Here is a 23,226-nt window from a genome sequence, read left to right as displayed (position 1 = left end):
TAGCATATCTCAGCAGAAAAATACAAGTAGAAGTTGATTTAAGAGCTACCAACTCTGGCTCAGGGTTTATTTTATATTCAAGTTACATAGTCCAGCTTTGTCAGACACCAAATCCATAGCAGCTCCAGGCACTTGAGTGTTTTATTTAGATCAGCAGAGCCCAGCACAGCTCAGCTGCAGGAACTGGACAATTATTTCAGTCCTTACAGCTCCAGCCACCAGCCCAGCACCATGCTGCTCAGCCAGCCCTCTCCCCAGCCCTTCCAAGGCTCTGCCAAAGCCCAGAGCTAGTCTGAGCAGGGGTATTTTCCACAACTACCTCTCCTCTGTGCTGCAAGATGCCTGCCCAGGCAGCATGAAGTAGTGACATCCAGGCAGGACTTAAGGGCTTAAGAAAAGAGCCAAAGGCATCTGGGCTGAGGAACGGTCAGAACCCTTTGGCTCTGGCAGATCCTTTTGCTGTGGAAAATGATACACAGTGGTCCTAACCCAAGGTGTTATCCCATATACCCCACTGCAGACTGGTTAGAAAAGCCTTTTCAAAGAGCAGCATCTCTCTGTCTGGTAGAGCTAAGGATGTGACCCAAGAGCCTGGGGAACAGGGCTCTGTCTCCTGCTCACAGACAGCTATCCTTGGCTTCATTACAGTGAGGCTCAGCCTTCCCAGCCTGAACTTGAGCAACAAGGGAGAGGCAGTGAAGACCTCCATCCACAGGAACCTCTTCCCACCCACCAGTCTGAGCCCCTCAGGTCTGAGCTACCACACGGACATTTCCCACAGCCAAACTCTCCCTTCTCTCTGCCCTGCACAGACACATCTTTGGCAGTGTAAGCACAGAGGTAAAAATACCAGGTCTGGGAACAGGCTGTAGAAAATGCTGTTGGACTGCTGGAACTGACCCCATGGGATCTGTGAGTGGGGGACATCCCCTGTCCAGGTTCAGCAGAGGTCCTGGCTGTGGCTCAAATGAGCTGGGTCTGGTGTCTCCCACCGCTTGGAGACAGTCCAGTCAGGCAGGAAAAGGCTCCTGTTCGCTATAGGAAGGCAGCACCACAAGTGGTCTGGGTTGCAAAGCATTTGGGGAAGATGCCAGTCTTGCCATCACAGTGTCCTTCGAGCCAGTCCTCATTCACTGAGAAAATGTAAAGGAGCAGAATGAGCCCTGGCCCATATGAATGGGGTTAGCAAGAGTTTTCATGGCTAGTATTTAACTCTAGGCAAAACCCAGCACAAGCCTGTACCTCCTGACAGTATGAGCCTGAGACAGCACTGGAGAGGCCATCCATTCCCCAGTCCCTCCCTGCAATAGACTCCAAAAGCCTGCCCCAGTTCAAGCCTGCAGACCAGACCAGAGAGCTACCTTCAGAAAGAACATCCAGCACATCTCCCTTGCTGAATTCCAGGTCCCCCGGTCCCTGCGCAAGGTAAGAGTGTTGGGCCAGCATCCGGTAGAGGACAGGTCTGCCTGAGTGGGAGTCCGAGTCCTACAGGAGAAAGTCAGCATGGAGGTTGCAAGGCAAAGCAGAGATTTGAGTCCAGCACAGCAGAGAAGCTTGTCAGAGCCCACATACCTGGCAGCAGAGCATCAGCCTGCCATATGTCAGCTGCTGCCACATCTTTCCCAGATCCTCCTCTCCCGAAACGGCACCAAGTTCTTTGCCATCCAAATGCCTGTAGCTGCAAGGGTTCATTAACACGGCTCAAATCATCTCACTTAAAACCAAACTTTGAGGCAAGCCTAGCCCTCTACCATCTTCAGTCTTCAAAGTCCCCTTTGTAAGCCAGCTCTGAGCTTGTCATCTTGCACAATGACATCAGGCCACCCTGCACGCTCAGTGGGCAGAAACAGCACTGTTAGGGAGTGACACTGTCACCTCCTCACACACTTACTTGAGGGGAAGACCCTAAACTCTCCTGACTACACTGACTGTGTCCCCCCAGGGCTGTCATAATCAGGGAGACCTCACCCCAGGACCAGCTCCCCAGTTGCTCTGCATTGATCCTAGTGTATCTCAAAGGCTGAGCTGAGCAGGAAAAAGTCCAATATACAGCAGCTGCATCTGCACAGATATTTTCCTTCTGTTCACCCATTTCTTGACCATGGTACAGTTTCCTGGGAAAGATCTTTTGGGCCTCCAAAGCCCATGGAGCATATGCTGTTCTCCAAACCAAAAGCCATGGTAAGGTTAGCCCTGCAAGGAAGTCTGTGTGCTCACATCTTTGCTGAAATTCTGCTAGAGTACTTTGACCCCAGTCCAACGTTCCCAGGTGACCAGACACAGGTCTGTATCCTCAGGGGAATGGCTACTGCCACCCCATCACATACACACTCATGCACTGAGAGTGCCAGAGGGCCTGGCTGTGCTGCAGCGTACCTCAGCTTCCCTTGCTCTGCCTGCTGGCCAAACCGTTCCCTCAGCAGAGCCCGCAGGTCTGGCAGAGATGGCACCTTGCCTGCCCTCACCACCACGGTGCACTCGCAGTGCACTTTCAGCACAACAGGTCTGTCCGTGCTGGATGAAGCTTCTCCATGGGTCAGTGGGATCTGCTGAGAGGTGTGGCACCATAAACAGTCTGGTTATTAAGGACTCTTCATATCAAGAGGTGACACAGACACAACCCCTTGGCTCAGTGCTACCTCGTGACAGTAAAGCAGCATCAAAATGCAGATCTGAATTTCAGAGGAGGAACTACAGATTCAAAACCTGGTATCAAATGTTCCTCCCATGACTCAGGAAGCCTGTTTCGGGGTCCGATCGCACAGGTACTTCCCAATCTCTAACATATATGAGCAGGGCCGCAATTCCTCCAGCCACCTGGAGAGGTGTAGCCAAGTCCCCATGCTCTGCTGCCTCATCTGAAACACAGCTGACAAAAAATGGCTCCAAAAGCCCTACAAAGAGGGGTGGCAAAGACAAAGGGAGCAGAGCTGACCTGCAGCTGGCACTGCCAGAGAGGTGCTTATCCCCAAGTGGACACAGGAGTGATTCCAGCTCCATCACACACGGTGGTTGATAATGACATGGAGATGCATCAGAGGACATCATCCCAGAAGAATGCAAATGTGAATAAATTGTGGTACCCAGACCAACAGAGACAGAAAATGTCACACAGGAAGAGGGGGAAAGGGACAGCAGGTAGTTCAAAGACAGTGCTCTCTTGCAAAATGGGCTGAAGAGTGTGTGCCTGAGAACACTGCTGTGTCTGGGGCTCTCGGCTCCTTGGAGGGCGGCAAAAGGGCACTGCCCTCATAAGACTCAACCTTGGGCTGCCTCACAAAATTGTATGGTCCCAAACTTGGGAGCGGTGGAGGAAAGACCACATGGGAGCCTCTCTTTGGAATGGGAAAATGGGCAGAGGATTTTGGGGCAGCTCAGGAATTTTGGAGGGTCTGGCCAGGAATCTTGCACTTTTCACAGCCTTGATCTCTTGAGGCTGTGCCAGCTTCAGCCTGTGAAACACCTTACCTTGGAGTCCATTGGGGCATCATTTAAAGAGGCATTTTCTCCCCCAGGAGATGCTGCAGAACAAAAAAAAAAGCAGAGGAACAGCACCTGCAGTCAGCAGCAGAAGCCCCCAGCAGCTCTTCTGCAACCTGCTAGCACACAGGCAGCCATGGCTGCAGTGGGCAAGCAGCCTCCCCACGTACCCCTAAAGCAGGGGGGTTTGGGCACAGCTTCATATAACACCCACTGATGTCCCTGGCCCAGGGCACTACCTGGCTTCTGCTTCACATGGAGTCGGCTGGGAGGCACCTGGGCAGGAGGGAGGGGAATCCCATTGCTGATCTTCTGCAACAGAACAGCATCAGAAAGGAGTGAGCAGAAGACACTGGAGACTCGGCAAGGCTGGTGTGCATGACAGACTGTGCAGCCAGCTATAAATTTCTGGGTGTAACCCCAGAGAGAGCCCCAGGGAGATCAGCTCATTAAATGGCTGGACGAGGTGGAGCACTCAGGCTCTTAAATGGTCTCTGGAGCTCTTGTGGGTAGCAGGGGTGATGAGAGGTTTGGTGGAACACTTCCTTGGCCTCCTGCCCCTTGCTGGGTTGGTGCTGGAGCAGAGGGAGGCTGCTCACACTGTGCTGAGGGCTCTCCCCACCATCTGCTGGCTCACGTGGGATCTTGGGCTGGTTCACAGTGAGAAATCCACAGAGCAAATGCCCAAGTGTTTGCTATGGCCAGGGATTCATTGGGGGGGGAGGGGGAGGGGGAATAAAAAAAATAAATCACAGCAACATCAGAATAACCATGTCCTTCAAAAATCTCTCACAAGAAATAAGGGTCTGAATTGCACCTTTCCACACTGGGTTCAGATGGAAAATGATTGGGATCACGTGTGGATATGCCTGTGGTGGAGATGGGAGATGAAGGAAGTTCTCCTAAGTTGAAGGTGAGGATTTAGGGCTTAGGCATGTGGCCTCAGGGCAAAAAGCTGTGCCTGTTCAAAATATTACTCCCCACTGCAGGGGATTAACCTACTCTCACTCTGCTAGTGAACTAGAACACACAAACACTCCTCACCTGGTTCTGTGCTACATCTAGTGGCTATAAACTTCATGTGAGCAGGCTAGATGAACATGTGCCTCAAGCCCTCAAACTCATCATTGTGTTCCAGTGCCTCAACAAGTTACAGTGGGTCAGGAAAGCCATGGCAGCTGCTCATCTTTGTGTGCTCCATCAGCCCATGGTGGATAAGAGATAACAGTACCTAGATCAGCTTGTGATACAAGCTACTGTGGCTTGGCTATATGTCCAAGCCCCCAGATTTTGCTGTGAAGAGATCCAATGTATATAAAAAAAAGAAGCACTTTTCCTGCTCTGAACTCTTCTGTTGTTCCTGTTCAAGAGTACTTGGTCTTCAGTCAAGGTGTCTCAGTGTTTCACACTCTATGTTTCTCTTACACAGTTGTCCTGTCCTGTGATCATCTTACAAATAAGTGTCCCATATGTATCTTTTGGTCCCTTCCTCACCCCTGGTTGCAAGGTTGTCAGCTCACCCATTTATCCATCTTTGAGGCAGGCTCCAGGAGAGAGCTCGGTATGTGCAGCTTCTGTGGGACACAAAGCAGAGCAGGTTGAGACAGGAGCTGCTGCTGTGGCAGATGCAGGCCCAGCCCACCGAGCCCCATCTTCTGTTAGCCCCACTCTGCCCTGCTTTGGCCCTTGCAAACCACCACTGTCTGCTTGCCCTACTGCAACACGACGAATGTGCCCACCGGGTCGCATACGGTAACCCACGTGGCTTGTGCTCACAAATTGCTGAACAAAATCCAACGGTCCTTTTGCATCTTTTTCTGCTGCAAAGCAGTGCTGCTCATTGAGTGGCTGTGATGTAACAGATCAAACACCCACCAAGCCCAACACCCTGCTCCTAAAACAGATGCTTAGGCAGAGAGCAGCAAGGATGTCGAGAGACACCAGTCCAGCAGCATTTCTATGTCTTCTGATAATCACTGCTATAGAGCTATTAATTTCAACTCATCATTGTGAGTAATTATGCTTTATTTTTTCCCCAGTGTCTATTATTTTCATAGAATCATACAATAGTTTGGGTTGGAAAGGACCTTAAAGATCATCTAGTTCCAACACCCCTGCCATGGGCAGGGACAACTCCCACTAGACCAGGTTGCTCAAAGCCTCATCCAATCTGGCCTTGAACACTTCCGGGGATGGGGCATCCACAACTTCTCTGGGCAACCAGTTCCAGTGTCTCACCACACTCACAATAAATAATTTTTTCCTAATGTCTAATCTAAATCTACCCTCTTTCAGTTTAAAACCACTATCCCTCATCCTATCACTACACTCCCTGTTAAAGAGTCCCTGCCCATCTTTCCTGTAGGCCCCCTTTAAGTACTGGAAGGCTGCTATAAGGTGTCCCCAGAGCCTTCTCTTCTCCAGGCTGAACAACTGCAACTCCTCAGCCTGTCCTCATAGGAGAGACTCTCCAGCCCTCTGATCATCTTTGTGGCCCTCCTCTGGACTCGCTCCAACAGGTCCAAGTCCTTCTTATGTTGGGGGCCCCACATGTTAATGCAGTATTCCAGGTGGGGTCTCATCAGAGCAGAGTAGAGGGGGAGAATCACCTCCCTTGACCTGCTGGTCATGCTTCTTTTGATGCAGCCCAGAATGGGATCATCTTTCTGGGCTGTGAGTGCACATTGCTGGCTCATGTTCAGTTTTTCATCCACTAATACCCCCAAGTCCTTCTCCTCAGGGCTGCTCTCAATCCACTCATCTCCCAGCCTGTATTTATGCTTGGGCCTTGTACTTGTCCTTGTTGAACTTCATGAGGTTTGCACAGACCCACCTCTCTAGCCTGTTAAGGTCCCTGTAGATGGCATCCCTTCCCTCCAGCATGTCGAATGCACCGCACAGCTTGGCATTGTCAGCAAACTTGCTGAGGGTGCACTCAATCCCCCTGTCTGTGTCACTGACAAAGATGTTAAACAGCGCCAGTCCCAATACCAACCCCTGAGAAATGCCACTTGTCACTTGCCACTTTACCTTTTTTGACTTTGAATTTCATCTGTCATTGCACTGAGCAGTCAACCAGTACATTCAAATACTTCTGTAACTGTTTATTGTTAGCTCCAGGTACTTCAGGCTATGCTGAATGGTTTGATTGTCTGTCATGGCACATGGTCACCTTAAGAAGCACTATATCACTACCCCTATTACTGTATCACTTATGAATATGCTAAATGTTTAGGTTACAACAGATTCTCTGTAGGGACATCCTTTAGAAAAAAGAAATAAAGAAAAACCTGTTCATTTATGCCCACCCTTTATTTCTATATTTTTAACCTGTTATCAGTCCTCAGAGCACTGCCTCTCTTGCTCACACAGCTCACTCTTTTTTTAGCTGTCTTGTGAAGAATCTTTTGACTTTTTTTTGGAAATATAGGCAGATAATATATTCACTGGCTCAACCTAATCCAGGTATGCACTGGCTCTTTCAAAGAACTTAAGAAGACATATGAGAAATGGCTTCTGTCAACAGAAGATTTTCCACGTTGTCATATTTATCTGTTTCTATTCAATCTGTTTACACTGTAGTTCCCTAGTCTGCAGAAAGATGTCAGATTTGCTGGACTAATTCCTTAGATCTTCTCTAGAGCCCTTTATAAAACCTGCCTGCACAGCTGAAACCTTCTCAAAACCTTCCCAAAGTTAATTTAACACAGGCAATCCACACCAGGTAAGGACCAACCTGTCTCCTCAGCTCTGTTAGAGCTCTCAGGTGACAAATACCGCTCTAAATGGTGGTCCTTCGTGAGCTCTGTTATCCTACACAATTCTACAATAGAAACCTGTGTGGTGGAGAGCACAAGGGCCCAAAAAGATGCCCGTGTGGAGCTACAGAGATGAATGACAGAAGCCAGTGGGAGCCAAGTATCAGAGAAATCCATAGTTAGCAACTGGTCTGTGGAAATGAGCTCCTGAACTCATCCTCTGCTCTGCAGTGCTAGAAGTGGGTCCCAAAGGAATGTGCTCAGAGGATTGCAGCAGCTCCTCTTCACAGGCAGGGCTGTGGTCTCTGCTGGTGGGGATGGGCTGGAAAGCCCACCCGTTTTCCTTACCTGTCCATCGTGTATGACCGTAGCCCAGCCATCCACTCCTCTTGCGAGCACAAAGACCAAACTGCTGGCTTTCACTGCCAACTTCTCCGAGTCCTCAGGGTAATAATGGGACAAAACTCGATAGTAGCCTGACTCACTGTCTCTGGAAAGAAAGAATAAGAGCACCTTTACTAACCCTGGAGTTCTGGTGCTGGAAGGCTTTGATCCAGAAAATTGCATGGATCCAAATTGGCACATGCCAGAAGTTTCAGGTGTTGGGAAATCATGATTTCCATTGTTACTCTTTGGTCCAACTGGGAACAAAAGGAGCTTGGAAAACACCTATTTCCCAAATGCAACTGCCCCATTTCACCAGATCAAAACAATTATTAAACTCAGCCCTGAAGTACTGCTGGTACAGTATCACCAAAACAAATGATTTTCATGTTTTTTGAACCAAGGCTGATTTTGGCTCAGCAGAGCAGGGCTGGGACTGAGTATTTGGAAGCCTTGTCCTGGGAACTAGGATGGGACAGCATCCTCTGCCACAGACCTGGGCAGGCCCCACAAACTCTGCTTCCATTCCCCAACCATGGCACGATCTATGCCTGTCTCCCAAGACTATTGAATCAACTCCTGCAAACTGCCCTGAGATTCTTGCACGAGAGATGCCACTGAACTGCAGTGTCTTTTGCAGCCACACAAGCCTTTGCATGTTTGTCATTCACTCGACTCTTGGTGAGAAGTGGGTGTGGATCCCACAGAGTCTTCAGACAAAGACATTGGAGAACAAAACATGACCTTCTGAACAGAAATATTGAGAGGAGAGTTGGACCAAAGTGGAACTGAACACTTACCGCAGAGCATCAGCACTGGGTTCATAAAAGCCCTGTTTCTGTGGGAGGAACAACAGCATCTATTTATAACAGTACCTTATACAGCAACTGTGCCACCTTAATTACTGTCCCTCTCAATACCACACCGTGGTATTTTGTCTTTACTTTTGACCACGTTTGTCACACCACAGTACCCAGACAGAAATCTGCTGCTCCACACCTTACCAGGATGTACCTTCTATTTCTCCCCCTCCCCCTTTGTCCCATCAGGAGGTGAGTAACAACATCTTTTCCCATACCCCTGGTTCTAAGAAACTCATATTACAGTGCAAGGCAGCCATGCTTATGCTGACAAATTTACTAAAGCGCTGGGCAAACACGTGTTGAGCATAGCAAAGTCTCCACTGCTGTTTTGACATGGCAAAGAGATAAAAATGCATCTTGAAAGGGTTGGAGACTGACACCACCAAGTCCCTTCCAGCTAGTGCTGAAGCCTACCACCTGGCTTTGAGTGGCCCCATGGATATTATTGCATGTTTTGTTTCAACAGTATTTCTTACCCTGATGGTGTTAGGATCTGAGGCCCTACCTGGAGCTCTATGACAGCTCCATTCCTCCTTTCACAGCTATGTCCTGCTCACCTGAGGCCTGAGAGGCTCAAAGCCAATGTACTCATCATTGGGAATGATGGACGAGATCACCTGTTGGAGGACAAAGTAATGACTGAATCCAGGCTGGATGAAGAGACTCTCAAACTTCATGCAAGGTTATCTACTCAGACCCGTTTCCTTCCGACATCCTAAGGTCAGGCATAAAGTAGAGCCATACACATAGTGGAAAAAGCAGAGCTGGATTCCCAAAACAGCTTCAATAGTTTGTGTCCCTCTTTACAAGGTTTCTTTAAAAGTATGTGAATGAATTACTTTCCCTTTCCTTTATTCATGTTGGAGCTCTCTGGCCTGTGGCACTTCTGCTGACCGCACTGGTCACAGAAGGGATCAGAGAAATTCTCCATTGACTTGCGTTAAGGGATTTGTCTCCCAAGAGCCTGCCTGTCCCACTGGCAACACAGTAGTGAGTAGGAGCATGCTGGAAGAATGTGCCCCTCTTGAAAATGTCATTGTCAACAAAAGGACAACCACAGTGTTCCGTAAGTACCTGCTCAGCTTTTTCAGAGTTTAAAGTGACCAAGACTGGGAAGGTTTTTTAGCACCAAATTACATTTTTGATAGAAGAGGTGGGAAATGCAACAAATTTTGGCTTCTGTGTCCCAGATGCCTTGACTGTCTGCGAGCCCTGACAATCCTGCTCTTCGATCTCCACCAGCACAATCATCAGTGGAGTGGCCAACGTAATACTCTCTGGAGATGTCAGAAGGTGGGATTTTAACCTGCTTGCTGTTAATCTTAACAATTACATGCCTGTTACCTTTGGTTTACCCAGGAAATCTTTTGAATCCAGCTGTTCGACTTCCTTCTTTCGTGGTCTGAAAAATTCCCCAAGAGGAACTTGCATGGGCTCTAAAAACAGATGGTCCTAGGGCAGGGAAAGCAGATAAGGGGAAAGCCATCAATTAATATTAAATGAAACATAACAGCAGTGAAAAGCAAATATAGCTTCCCTGTGTGTGCAAGATCAGCTCTAGGAAGACATTGGGGCAAAAATTATGGCTGTGAACTTGAAAAAGGTCACTCAGGTTTAACAAGCACTTGCAAACTAAGAGCTCAGCAGCCACTACCCATTGTTGAGTCAAAGACTAATTCTGTTGGCATGGGGTGGGTGGGAAGCGAGGGCAGTGGAGTAAGGTTTATTAAACAAATCTTCTAAGCAGTTTTTCTATTTGACTTCAAATGTTGGTTTTTTTCTCCTCTGTTCAACCACTGAGTAGCATGCTAATAGCAAATATAAATAATACACTCATGCAAAGCACAAATGTGATGCTAGAAGAGATGATCAGATTCAAAAAAAAGTGATCGGCTCTTAGAAAGGATACAAATAAGATAAGGCAGTATGGAGGTAGCAAAATAATAAACCCTCCAGGAAGAGTAAATCAGAGATCTACAAGTCGTTCCTGATCATAAAAGAGTCTAACAGGAAACTATTATTTAGAACCAACCCTGGAAACACTTTTACGCTCTACTTAAGCTCTAAAAGTGATTGTCATTAATATCCAAACTGCCACCAATTGTTACAGAGGCCAAAGGGACTCAAAAAAGTCAGCCTGTCATGAAAAGGGACACCCTCCAAATCTGCACTCGCAAGGGTTCTGCACTTAAACACTACATAAGGCAACTTGTTTTACATTACAAGTATGAATAGAACTAAGCTCCTGAACAGGAGGGACTAGAAAGCAACCTCCCCAACCTGAGAGGTTATCCGATAATTCTCCACTATGGTGCTTCTCTGCTATGAAGCACCTGGGGGTGATGGAGTTACTTGATTAGCTGAAGCACTAATTTGGTAAAGCATCACATGCAAATGGCTTAGACTCTGTTACCAGGTGACCAAACAGATGGATAGACAAGAAAACCCAAACATAGAACAATTAGCACATTCTTATCTCATATTTCTCAACTTAAGTCCAACACACATACCCACGAACTCATTGAGGTGGTCTTACCTGCACACGCTCAAGGGCCAGGTCCAGGATTGCTGTCCTTCCTTCAGGTCTCCATACAACAGCCTTATCTAGGGTGACTCTGGCCTCCTGCCACTGCTGCAGCCGGCACTGCGCTGCTGCAGTGCTGTATAGCACCTGGAGCAGGCAAGGAGGGAGCAGAACTCAAGAGGGCTGAGACCAAGCAGACACCCAACACAACTTACTGAACTCAGCCAAGAAACAGAGACCAAGCACTGAAACATCACAGGTATAGCAAGAGCCCCAGTCTACTCCCCACTGGCCACAGGAAAGGCACTCTGACCAGCACAGCTGAAAAAACTTCATAATCATAGCGGAAAGAGATAAAAACTGTACCTCCAGGCTAGCTGCTGGGTGTGCAAGAGGTGCTAGCTCTGTTCAAGGCAAGGAGAGGCGTGGGGAACACCAGATGAAGACTCTGGTACCAAATAAGTTTTAATCTTATCCTTCCTGCATCTGAAAGGCCAGGAAGGATTTTCTTGGGTTTCTTTCTGCATGTAACTAGGTAATTTTTTTTGTTGTGCAGAGCAATTCTGACTTCCTTTCACTGCAAAATAACTTAACTGAAACTATTTCACATTGTAGTGGGTTGTGAATGCGCAAATTTTCAGCTGTAGCTTGTTACCCTTTAGCAGCATGTATGTTCAGTGGTGAAGTGGCAAAGTGTGGGAGTATTATAGACTGCCTTGATCTACATACTGAATTAAGAGTGGGAGATCTCCTGTCACCGGCCAACAGTCACTGTATGGAAAAGCTGCTGGCCTACAAGGTGGAAATGTGTCCTAACAGACTCACTATCAGATAGCTGCTATCTTATGATAGGGTTATCAGCTTATAAATTGCTTTGTGGTATCTGGATGCAAGCAGTGCTTGGGACAGAGGTACAGCTAATAGGATGCTTTCTCTTTACTTCTTAATCATGACAGCAGAAGACTGCTGTTTGGTGGGGATGGGGAATGGCAGTCCTGAACATCTACAGGAACTGCAGAGGTAATCCGTCTTAGAGAAGCAAGGCAGCAGTTCTCACTCAGAAGTGCACTAACCTTGAAAGTGGCAAGTATTTCTGAATACAGCATATCTCCCTAGAGAAGATTAGATGCAGCATGTGAGAGGCCATGCATGGGAAAAGCTGATGGCACAGTTCTGCAGGAGGATTATGTTTGTGTATTTTGAAAAATGAGCTGCAGGTAGATGTAAGACTGAGATACAGTTGAATCAGGATGCAAATCCTGAGTCTGGAGTGCCAGCACAGTGAGAGCACATGTCCTGGCAATGCCTAGAGCACACAGAGTGAGGGACTGTGTGTTCATGCCAGAAGGGGTACCAACCTCCTCTGGATGGCCTCCAGGCACTCCTGCAGACCTGCACCTTTCAAAGGGAACTTACTGTTTCTGAGTGTGTGTGAGCTCAGAGAAGGTAGTGCTGTGGCACTGAAACTGTTAAAAACAATGAGGTTTGGATGTCAAGGACAGCTTCTTCCAGCCAGGTATAAGGTGCATGAACACTGACTGAGACTGAATGACGGGTTTCTGGGCATGCTTGACTTGAGTTACACAATGACTCCTCACTCCTGCAGAAGTAAATAATTGAATACTCCTTCCTGTATCTGCTTTTCAGTCTGTGTGTGGACTCAGGACAAAAGACAAAATGAACCCTCACAATAAAGTACAGTTTCTAGGGTCTTTTACATTCCAAATATTCCAAATATTTACAATCAATTCAGACTTAGATCTTTTTTGAACAGGATGTGGCAGGCTGACTCCCTGTAACAGTGTAAGAGCTGCAGAGTGAAGTGTTACAGAAGCAAAACACAGCTTGCAGCCCAGTGTGTAAGTTTAGACACAGAGATAATGTTAAGACCAGTTGCTACAGTTGGAAAGACAGGCTTTCATGCACATAAGTTTTAGTCTTCATTATGGACCAATTTTGTTCCCATCTGTCTATACTCCAACCTATTTCAGCTTTTAGAGCTGAGGAGTTCACAAAACTTACAGGCATATTTACACACATGTAAGTGTAAATATTACATGGATAGATAAGCTAAAAAAGCCCAATATACACATTCCTGTGCATCTTCTCCGAACAATTTTACTTTTCAAGCTGCGTAATTTGCTAAACTCTTCAGAGATGACATTGTTTTGTGACTTTTATAATTAAGTTCCTTTATTAAAAAAAAGTGCAGGCAGAAATTTTTACTGTTCTAATGTACTGTCTTGCGAAGCTCTTGGGTTACTAATGCCTACTGCTGAAGACCTGATGAATATCCCCAACAGAGGGGAAGGACTGCTGAGACAGGTTGACTCTTACCTCCCATGCATAGAGTATGTGCCTCAGCCCCAGCTGCTTGTAATCAATGAAGGGATTTTTTCTTAGATGACTGAAGGCCATACGATAGTCAGAGAGAGCTTCTTCGTACCTACAATGCAGAGATTGCAGAAGAAACTGAGACTCAAAAAGCTGAAGACTCTAAGAAGTTCAAAAATCAAGCTAGCAAAACCCCATGTATTCTTCTCTGAAAGAGGAGAGCTGCACCAGAGATGTGTGCCATCTTGTGATCATAGACAATTCCCTGTCCTCTCCTTGTTGGTAGTTAGTACAAAATGAACGTGGTGTGTCTCTCATGAACAGTAGGTTTTGATACCTGAAATAGTCACAGTTCCAAGGAGGAGAAAATGTAAAGAACAGAGATTAACAAATGCTGTGAGCTACTTGCCCAGCTTGCTGCTGGAAGTTTTGTCCCAGCAGATGTCTCGGGGGAGAAGCAAGGGCTGGGAAAACCCTGCTGATGGTGAGCAGCGAGTGTACATGCGTGGCCAGAGCAATGCAAGCAGAAATTTAGAGAAACTCTTAAGGATAAGCAGTGAATTAAGTCTGAATTTACACCAGCTATGCAACTGAAATCAAAACAGGTTCCCCCTGAGGCTGCAGGTGGTGAAAGGAAGGGTCCAGGAAGGTCTATGCAGTGGTCACCCGACCAAGAACCAGTGAGCACAGCCAAGAGAAGGTACCCAGGTGGATGTGGGTGGCTGGGAGCAGCATCTGATGAGGGAATGAGCCATGGGGTGCTGGTGGCCATCACCTCCTTGGGCAGGAGGCAGGTCTGCCAGTTGTGCTGCCCTGACCTGCTGCACAGTGTGTGTGCTCAAGGCAGCCTTGCTCCGCTTCTGCTGGCTGCAGCACGGTGCCAGGAGCAGAGCGGAGCAGCTCCAGCATGCCGGCTAGTACTCTACCATCCCTGACTGCAGCTCTGCTGGCAGAGGCACAGAGCGTGTAGCTGCTTGACTGGCCAGCTGTGAGTGCAGAACTTCTCACTTTAACTCCCTCCCAGAAATATAGTAATTTTGTAGAAATTAAGGTCTGGAAAATATGGGGAAAATAACAGGAAAGAGAATAACTGAACTTTGAAGGTAAGAAGGGACCTGTAAAATCCTCCACCCACCTCTCTGAGCAGGATGTCACTGTGATTTAACCATGGAAGCAATGAGTAATCAATCCCATGACACTAGTGAAGCAACATTAAATCAGTGAGATTTAGATCAGGCCCACAAAATCAGCTGTCAGCAGAGAGTGAGAGTCAGACACTCTGGGCAGACTGCATTTTTAGGAAGGCCAGACTCACATGTACCACATGAAGGTACACCAAGCAGTGCAATTACATTTTTTTCTTCCCAAAGAAAATCTGAATGGTAATGTAATCTCCTAGCAGCCCTGCATACAGGAGCAGCTTCTTTCTCTGTCTGTATGGGACAGTAATGTCATATATTAGCCACCCCTGGTTCCCCAGAATTGTGCAGCTTCTATCTCCTCAGCCTTACCAGACATAAGTCTTGCTGACCTGTGACACAGTTTACAAGGCCAAACGACCTTATGAACTGTTTAAGACTGCTGGAAGAACTGAATTTTAGAACTATAGAATCATTTAGGTTTAGGAATAAATGACCAAAAGGAGAAAGCCAAAGATGAAATGGACACGCGCCTCACTTACATTTCCAGCTGCAGATGGACAAACCCTCTCTGAAAGAAGCCAACAGCTAGGGAGTTGTCCTTTGCGATGGTTTTATCAAATGACTAAGAAGAAAAACACAGACATATCCCAAGGATCAGTTAGGATCTCTCCCATCAATGCTTGGGTATATGCACCCAGACAGCCATGACCAAGCTGTGCTTGCACCGGGCACAGAGGCCATCTCTGGGCTCGTGACCAGCTCCTCTGGACTGACCAGCACAGGGCTGCGATCCAAGCCGAGGGGCAGGAGACAGCTCCAAGTCACCTTTCAGGTCTTGGCTCTGCATGAACTCAGCTTCAGGTTTGTGTCCTTCTTTGGTAAAATGGACTGGACATAAATGAGCTGTTTGCCATCTGGCACCTTGTAATGGGAAAACTGTGTTGCCTGGAGTAGAATTTGCCCTGACAGTGGGAGCAGCAGGACTAGTCAGGCTGGGGAAGGCTGACTGAAGCAGCCTACAGTGATGAGTACATGAAAGGGTGCAAGGGAGGGAGCTGAACAGCTTCACACAATGCACCTGTAAGTCAATATTTCTGGTTGTTTCACAGCTAAATACAAGCAAGTATTAGCAAAGCTGGTAGCAGCTCATGGCTGCTGGTTCAAAGTAACACTGTGCTAGGAAAACTGTCTTAATGTCTTTCTGAGAAAGCTAGGAGGTATGCTCCTTTGCTTATCATTGCAAAGAGATGGCATGTGGATAATGAACCAAACCTGAAACCCCAGACCTTCCTGATACTGCCTAGACAGGGACAGCATTGCTTGGGTGAAAATATGTTGCAGGTGATCAGGCAGTGACTGCGCCTCTCAGTGAGGTGGCAGCTGGCTTCTTCCGTGACTCCAACAGCACAACTTGCTTTAACAGTCTGCTTTATTGTGCTATAAAAGAGAAAAAATAAACAACCAACTGTTGACCTTCACGGAAGTATAGCCAAGCTTCTTCCCAGTCAGTGCCCATTCACTGGGGCTAAGAAGACTCCCTTGGGCACTGTCGTGCTGTGCTCACTGTTGTCCCTTATAGCCACTGCCCGGCCCAGGGCTCTGCCCCGGCCTCTCCAGCACAGCCGGAGCTGCTCTTTATGCTATTTAAGAAACAGGTTGTATGCATCTCCTCGCTGGGCAGCTGACAGAGAGACAGACAGACGTGCAGACATGCTAGGTGCTGTCATAAAAAGGCTTTCCCTCGGGTCGCTTGCCCGCCCGCACCAGCGCGGGCAGGTGCCCTCCCTCTCCAAAGGGCACCGGTTTCTTTCGGGCGGTCCCGACCGCTCCTGCGGCAGCGTCCGGGGCCGCGGCGGCTGCAGGGCTCCTCGTTCTGTGTTCGCCACCGCTCCCGTTCCTGCCGTTAGCTGGACGTGCAAGATAAGAAACGCTGGATCCGAATTCGTTGGAGTTTCAGCATCGTTCCCTCACAAATCGAAAGGGGACAGTCGGGCCGCCCGCTCTGGCGCGTCCCTCCCTGGGGCTGTCCCGGCCCCGAGGAGCCGGCCCCCGGCCCCAACCGGCCCCGCGGCCCCGCTCACCCTCAGGGCCTCCTCGGGCCTCCCCGCCAGCAGCTGCACGCAGCCCATGTTGAAACAGATCCTGGACGGCGGCTCCGGGATGCCGGCGAAGATATCCAGGGCGGCGTCCCAGTCCCCGCCGTCGGCCGCCAGCACGCCCTCATGCCAGCGCCTCACCAGCTCCCGGTACGCCATGGCCCGCAGCTCCCCGGGCTCTGCCGGGCGCCCGGCGGGGCCTCACCTGCCGGCCGGGCGGGCGCGGCCCCTGGGCGGGGAAGCGGGCGGACGAGGAAGCCCCGGGGGCCGCCTCCGCCCGCATCCCCGCCTTTCCCCCGGGGCTGCCGGGCGGGGCGGCGGCCCACCGGGGTACGGGCCCCGCGGAAGGTGGGCCCGGCACGTCTCGGGGAGAGAGGCGAGGTCCGAGGCCATCCCGCTGAGGGGATGCAGTGAAGGGCAACTGAAAAGCCGCCGGAAGAAAGCCCCTGGCAGAGCAGGGCGCGGCCAGGGCTGGCACAGCCCGTGATGCTGGTCTGGGGCTTTTGCAATTGAGATCGTTAGTCTCGCCGCCATATGGCAACGCGCGTTATCTACGTCAAGTACGGTAGGCGTCCGGACGGCGCCGCGCTCTGGTAAATACGGTAAACCGCTCGTGTGCCGGCTCCGCCCCGGTCGCTGAGGCGCCGCCCCGCCCCTCGGGGCTCGCAGTGTTGCCACGGGCGACACTGCCCCCTGCAGGCGGCTGAGCTCCGGTGCCCTGGAAAAAGAGGGCCGATAGGGCGCGGGTCTGGGCACGGGAGGTTCCGGGCACGGAGCGGAGCGAGCGGGCGCCACGGGGAATATTTTGAACGACGGGCTCCGGAGTTCCCGTCGCCGCTTCCGGGTCGGTGCCAGGTGAGTGGCAGGAGCCGGCGGCCGCTCTGGGGCGGCTCCGGGCCGGTCTGCGGCTCGGCGGAGGCCCGGAGCCGCCGCTGGACCCGGTTTCCCGCGCAGCCCCAGGATGGGGGGTGGGTGGGGGGGACGGGAGAAGCGCGGCCCGGCCGCGCCGCGCGGGGGAGCCCGGCTCAGCGCAGCGGACTTTGAGCTTCAGGAGCCCGAGAGGAGCGGCGGGCGGGGCGGGCGGGACCGCTCCGGGTGTACGCACTTCGCAGCCGAAATAAAGCCACGAAGCGTCTCTCGGTCTCCCCGGGTGGGGCCTTCCCGGCGGAGCCGGGTGGCGGCGGGGTGCGCACTTGCCGCTGCTTGCGGCCGCCGGGGCGCTGAGGGGGGAGGCTGCGGGCGTTTGAGACGGCCCCCTCGGGCCTCGGCCGGGGGTGCCGCTGCCCGCCCCCCCTTCTCCTCCCGGTGGCCCCCGGGCCGAGGGGACCCCGCCTGAGGCGCGGCGGGAGCCGGCCGGCGCCGGGCCGCCTGCCGCCCCGGTGCCGAGGGGCCGCCCGCGGAGCGGGGCAGCCGGCGGGGGCGCGGGGCGGCGGGCCCGGGGCCGGGGGAGAAGGGCAGCGAGTGCAAGTTCGTAACTGCAAATAATGGCACGCTTTACAGGCTTCGCGTAGCCCCCCTACGTAATTGCGTGGTTTACGGTTAATTGGGGGGAGTTAATTACAAGTTGTGGAGGGAAGGCGGTCCTGTCACAGGCAACAGTAGAAGTGCTGCGTTTTCAAACAGCTTAGCTTTAAACAAATCGGTTGAGCTCTCTGTCACCGATTTTAAATGTTCTGGAAAATGGGGAAGAAAAAGTTAGTGGGATGGGAAGTACCGCAAATACTGTCCACACTTGTGGAAAGAGTAAGTGTGTTTTTGGAAAACAAACAAACAAAAAAAGCAAGTTTGCTAACCTGATGTCAATAGCAGGAATAAAATAAAATGAGCAGGTAAAACTTTGTAAACAATTAAGATGCTACAAATACAATGAATGTAAAGACGAAAGGCTAAACAGCATATGCCTGAAAAAGAGATCCCCTCCCCCAGCGTGTTCCTTCTTGAGAGGGGACTTTGAGATCTGATTAAGTCAACTGATGATATAGTTAGTATCACATACTTGAAATTCTGTGAGGAATTTGACTCTAGTGTCACCTGACAATTTAGTTAAACAGAGGTGGTGGTGTAAGGCAGCAAGGTAAAATTTAAGAATGACCTTAGGAACAAATCCTGCACCTCAGTTGTTAATGGGAAGACATAAATGAGTGGGCTATTTCCAGTCATCTCCTACATTTACCAGTTCTTTGTTCAAATACTAATACTGACTTAAATTATGCAAAAGGAGGTTCATAACCTTTGCTGTTAAAAGCTTACTGTTGACAGATAGGCAAGATGATCAGTGACAAGATGTCATTGCTGTAGCCTGGTCTGACCTTCCTGGTTAGATGGTTCCAAGTGGGAGAAGGATCGTCTTATAATGAAAAAGACTGTGTAAAGTCTAGAAACCACGATAGCTTCCTGGCACAAACACAGAGGTGGCAGAGAGTGACTTGCAGGATTTAGTTGCATCAGTGACACAATTTGAACTTCACTGTTGTGGGAAGTGTTGATTTGATTGTTGGGTTTTTGTTTTTTCTTTTTCTAAAGAGAAGCAAGTTGGAGTGATCATGTGTGTGCACGTGGTGGTGTTAGAATGGGCTGCTAGAACATAGTCTCCAGTTACGGTAGCTCTCAAGTAAGATATGAAAACACTGGAGAGTTCAGAGGAGGCCACAAAAATGTTCTGGTTCTGGAAAACAAGCCCTGTAATGGACTTAATGAACTCTGTTTATTCAGGCACATCCAAGAGAAGAGGGTTAAGAATTGACTCAGCCCCTCTGTGGAAATCCATGCCTATGGGAAAGTTATCTCATAGCTGAGTATTTTCAGTCTTTCCAACAAAGGCATAGTGAGATCCGGTAACTGAAAGTCAAAGCTACACAAATTCTTTTAAATATGACACAATTTCCTAGCAGTGTTGGACGTTAATTATAGGAATAGTTTATGGGAGAGGTTAAAGGCTTGCCATTATTTGGAGCTCTTAAGCTGAAACGATAACAGTTTTGAAGATGGGCTTAAACCTGAAATCTTGGGCAACTTGCTGGTGCAAGGATGCCTATGTGGTTTGGGGAAAATTGGTGAGGTCATCAGTGAGTCACCTTGTGGGACTCTACTTCTCAGGCTACTTGGCTGCAGAAAGAGCAGGATTGCTTTTAATTTTTTATTTTTTTTTATGTTGCTTAAAGGGGTGTAGTTCTAGATTAAGGTGGGTTTAAGCAATCTTATGCTTCTGGATGAACCTCTGCTTCAAGGGGGAATTCTGGATGCTGTTCTTACAGAGGAAAGTTAGATTAAGGTAGTGTGTTTCTTCCCCCCACTGTTCTTTAAATCGTCAGAGATTGGCCACAAAGAACAGACACTGAGTTGAGCAAACGGGTGTGCTATACTAGTTCAAGAATCCCCTCCCTGCCTTCCCCATATGTTTGCAGTCTGATCTGAATTTAAGGTCAGGAAGGGATTTTCAGCCAAGTCTGACTATTAAGGCATCATACGAGTTTTTCACCCTCAGCAAGAGCATAGTTTTCATGCTGGGACTTTCTGCTGGCACTGCTATTATCTCATCAGGTTCTTGTAAAGGGATTTTGGGATCCGTTTGTCTCAATGTATTGTTTCAGTAGGACGAGAGTGCTTTCAATGTAGTAGGTTTTATTATAAAAGGGTATTTGGATGATAGGGTCAACTAGAGGATCTGTAGACTCACTCTGAAATTATGACTTTTATAAATAAATAAATGAACAAACCTCCCTGTGCTTCTGTGAATAGTGAAACTCTGCCTCTTATGTAGCACTGTGCATTTGGCTGTGCTCTGAGGGCTTGCTGCCTCCCTGGTTTTATATGGAAACAGGCACCTGCCCATGGCTGTGTGTCAGCTTTTTGGCACAAGCATCACTAGTAGCCATTGACTTATGGTTCCGTGTTTTTTTTCCACTGTATGTGCAAGCAATAGAGCAGGAATAATCAAATTTTAGCATGTGGAGTAGAACCAGCAAAATGCATATTCTGGAATCTAAATGATCCATCATAAAACCTCTCTTTGGAGTTTTTAAGGCAATACTGCTGGCTATTAGAAAGCATAATGCTCACCTGCGCAAAGTTGTGGTGGTGCTTACAGTTTAGCAATTGCAGCAAACTTTTCTCAGCAGTCTTTGTTGGGGGAGTTGAACATGCTGCTTGTATGAAACTGCATCAGGCAAAGGTGCAGTGCACAGAGCATGTGCAGAAGTTCAGAAGGACTAAACTGCAACACTTCAAATTGTTCCTTTTCTAGTTACACAAAGTTGGTCCTTAATGTAAGCTATGGCAAACAGGAATTGGCAAAGCTGAAACAAGTGTAATTTCTGTTCTTCTCCAAAGGCAGCTTGGACAGAGGTGAGAGGCAGAAGTGAGTGCTCCCTGTAAACACACTCAGTGTTGATAGTTCTCTGTTCAACTCTGTAAGGAAGCTCTATGACATTATAGCTTGGATCTTAATGCAGAGGTAGATCCGTCTGTTCACAGCTGGTAAGAGGAGCAGGTCTATGCATTTATACTCTGACAACAAAAGCAGTTGCTCCTTTGAATAAATAATTTTACCCAAACTTGCATTAAATAACTTGCTGATGCGTGAAGTGATGTAGCCTGACAGGAGAGGGGATGAGGGGGCACAGGCTGCCTCTGGACTAACTAAAGAAACAATTTGACAGAGACATTTTATTGGAATTAAGAGCGTTTTTCTCCTGAACCAAGTTTTAATAATTTGATTGAAAAGCTAATTACTGAGTTTGTGTAATATGCCAGTGCCTTTAAAATAATTTTTTTTTTTTTTTTTTGTAGCACTCTGAGGGTGCTTGATGCTATGCTGCCTCCTCAAGCAGCTCCCCTCTGTAATCACATGCATTGGAGGAAAGGCCATAGAGGAGCTGAGTAGTGTGTGAGAGGATTACATTAGCAGAAATAGGAGATACGCTAAGTGCTGAACATCTTGCTGTTTCACATTTTCATCTTTTAATTGAATTAATGTGTAATAAACTGATACAGCGTATTATGGTAGATGTCAGTGATAAAAGTCTGAAAAATTCTTGCAGGAAAAATGAAAGAGGGGAGCGTGTATGAGTGAGATAAGGGAGGACTGAAGAGAAACTCCAGTTAGATTTCTGTCAGAAGAGAAGTCTGGAAAGCTGTTTTCCCAGAGGATAAGTGTCTTGTTTCTTTTGTGAATCCTCGTGAAGGTTTGGTGTTGCAATGTGACTAAATGGCAGTAACTTGGGCCTAGAAGGTGAGAGTCTTGTCCAGCTGTTGGAGCTCAGTATGTCCTTTCCCAGCTGTGCTAACTACCTGCAGAATGATTGGGGCAAATAATGCTTTATGGTCCGCAGATAAAAATCAAGCAAGAAAACCCTGCTCATGTAATTAACAACTTATTTTGTCTCAGTTTTGCCACTTGCTTGGGATGATGGTCTGGGCATCCTTGGTGTTGGTTCTAAGTAGAAATAGACCTGTTTGAGGGTTGAGGCAATCGCTATTGTCAAAGACATTTCTATAGAAGAAAAAAAAATAATCATGTGTTACTGATTCTTATGGAATAATCTTCTTTTCAGTGTCTTCTGCAAGAAATAGGTGGGTCGATGAAGCAAAAGAAAGATTAGGTGTTTTGGAATCTGAACAGACCAGAAGCAGCTAAAAATCCTTCAACTTCTGTCTGATCACCTATAAAACATGAGAGTCCTGTTCCTTCTCTGATCGATGTATCCCACTGGCACAAAGTTGTGTGTTCCCTGTGCTTAAAGTTGCAACATGGTGGATCTCGAAGAAGGAAATTGCTAATGAAGAAAAAGTAGATATAATAATAGAAGAATTAAGCAAAGGAAAGAAAGTTCTTATTTATGTTGTATAAACATTTGAACAGCAATAGCACTAGAACCAATTTTGAGACTAATATATGAGGCATGGTTAGTGGTGGCATTCTGATAGAGAGCTGGGAGCTGCTGGTCCTACAGGCCTTACCTGCCACTACTAGTGATGGTAGCTGCTGAAATAAAAAATGGTGTCAAAGCCTCTTTTTTCTGTCATAGTACAGAAGTCAGGTTCTCTGCTCAGTGCTTCAGTATTAACTGTTACTGAGTCTGTTGGTGAAAGCATAGCTGCAGATATTTTTTTTGTGTCAATATAGGTGAGATCTGACTCCTCTGCATTTTACTAAGTGCATGTTGATAAGATTAGCATTCTTGTTATACATTACTAAGCTAGAGCAGAAGAGCCTCTAGCTCTACATGTATTTCATGCATTTAAATAAATTCCTCTTTATTACATCTCCTGGTCTGCCAAGAATATGGTCATACTTCATGTTAAGTCTAAATGTGTGGCTGCAGTCATTTTAGACCGTTCTTTTCTGATTAAAATAATGCTGTTTCTTCTCATTTTATGGCTAGCTACACCCACACAATGCAATTTATTCTTGGCTGTTGCTTATCTTGCCTTTAAAAAGCAGAATACTTTACAATACAAAGGATTACCCTTATAGCCATACACATAACTGTGCAGTTCAGTTACTAATTTCAGAGGTTTTTTTGCTCTTGCATTTTTCTGCATTTTTCATTCTGTGCTGAAACTTTCTGCTATATGGTTCAAAGGCACTTTATAATAATTTTTGAGTTTCATACAAATTCATTGAGCCTTGTTTGGGTTACATGT

General features: G+C 47.9%; 2 protein-coding genes across 16 annotated transcripts in view; one reads left to right on the top strand and one right to left on the bottom strand.

The window, feature by feature from the left end:
* Positions 1–33: 33 nt before the first annotated feature.
* NOXA1 (NADPH oxidase activator 1) lies at positions 34–16,852 on the bottom strand. Of its 4 annotated transcripts, none has more exons than XM_049832305.1 (15): positions 16,567–16,852; positions 15,025–15,107; positions 13,347–13,455; positions 11,022–11,156; positions 9,830–9,937; positions 9,043–9,102; positions 8,423–8,460; positions 7,587–7,728; positions 5,001–5,054; positions 3,651–3,792; positions 3,469–3,521; positions 2,377–2,549; positions 1,573–1,678; positions 1,362–1,485; positions 34–1,133 (listed from the first exon to the last, which is right to left on the bottom strand). In XM_049832305.1, the coding sequence occupies exons 1-15, from the start codon at positions 16,738–16,740 to the stop codon at positions 1,036–1,038; spliced, it is 1,599 nt and encodes a 532-aa protein (XP_049688262.1). In that variant the 5' UTR covers positions 16,741–16,852; the 3' UTR covers positions 34–1,035. The 4 variants fall into 4 exon arrangements, with proteins under 4 accessions (XP_049688262.1, XP_049688263.1, XP_049688264.1 ...); XM_049832306.1 differs by having other exon boundaries at positions 2,377–2,546; XM_049832307.1 differs by having other exon boundaries at positions 3,720–3,792.
* Positions 16,853–16,946: 94 nt separating this feature from the next.
* The window catches only part of EXD3 (exonuclease 3'-5' domain containing 3), a 295,908-nt gene continuing 289,628 nt past the window's right edge, over positions 16,947–23,226 (top strand). For 4 of the 12 annotated variants that reach the window (XR_007509956.1, XM_049832285.1, XM_049832296.1 and 1 more), the window contains exon 1: positions 17,017–17,146. Coding sequence is in view for 4 of the 12 variants with exons in the window: in XM_049832285.1 (XP_049688242.1) it covers positions 17,116–17,146 (31 nt within the window). In the remaining 8 variants the exon portion in view is untranslated. The other 8 variants (XM_049832292.1, XM_049832286.1, XM_049832289.1 and 5 more) reach the window with 6 other exon arrangements.

Source organism: Accipiter gentilis, chromosome 29, assembly GCF_929443795.1.
Source record: "Accipiter gentilis chromosome 29, bAccGen1.1, whole genome shotgun sequence".
Classification (NCBI taxonomy): Eukaryota; Metazoa; Chordata; class Aves; order Accipitriformes; family Accipitridae; genus Astur; species Astur gentilis.
The sequence above is the reverse complement of the archived record's forward strand: the minus strand, read 5'-3'. Positions and strand labels throughout refer to the sequence as shown.

Bases quoted from the DNA above. Each gene is read 5' to 3' on its own strand.
- NOXA1 (XM_049832305.1), bottom strand. From the start codon at position 16,740: ATGGCGTACCGGGAGCTGGTGAGGCGCTGGCATGAGGGCGTGCTGGCG. The intron at 8,461-9,042 runs GTGAGCAGGACA...TTCCTCCCACAG, and splicing joins TTGAGCCTCTCAGGCCTCAG to AAACAGGGCTTTTATGAACC. The intron at 5,055-7,586 runs GTAAGGAAAACG...TGTGTCCCACAG, and splicing joins CGGTCATACACGATGGACAG to AAGCTGCACATACCGAGCTC.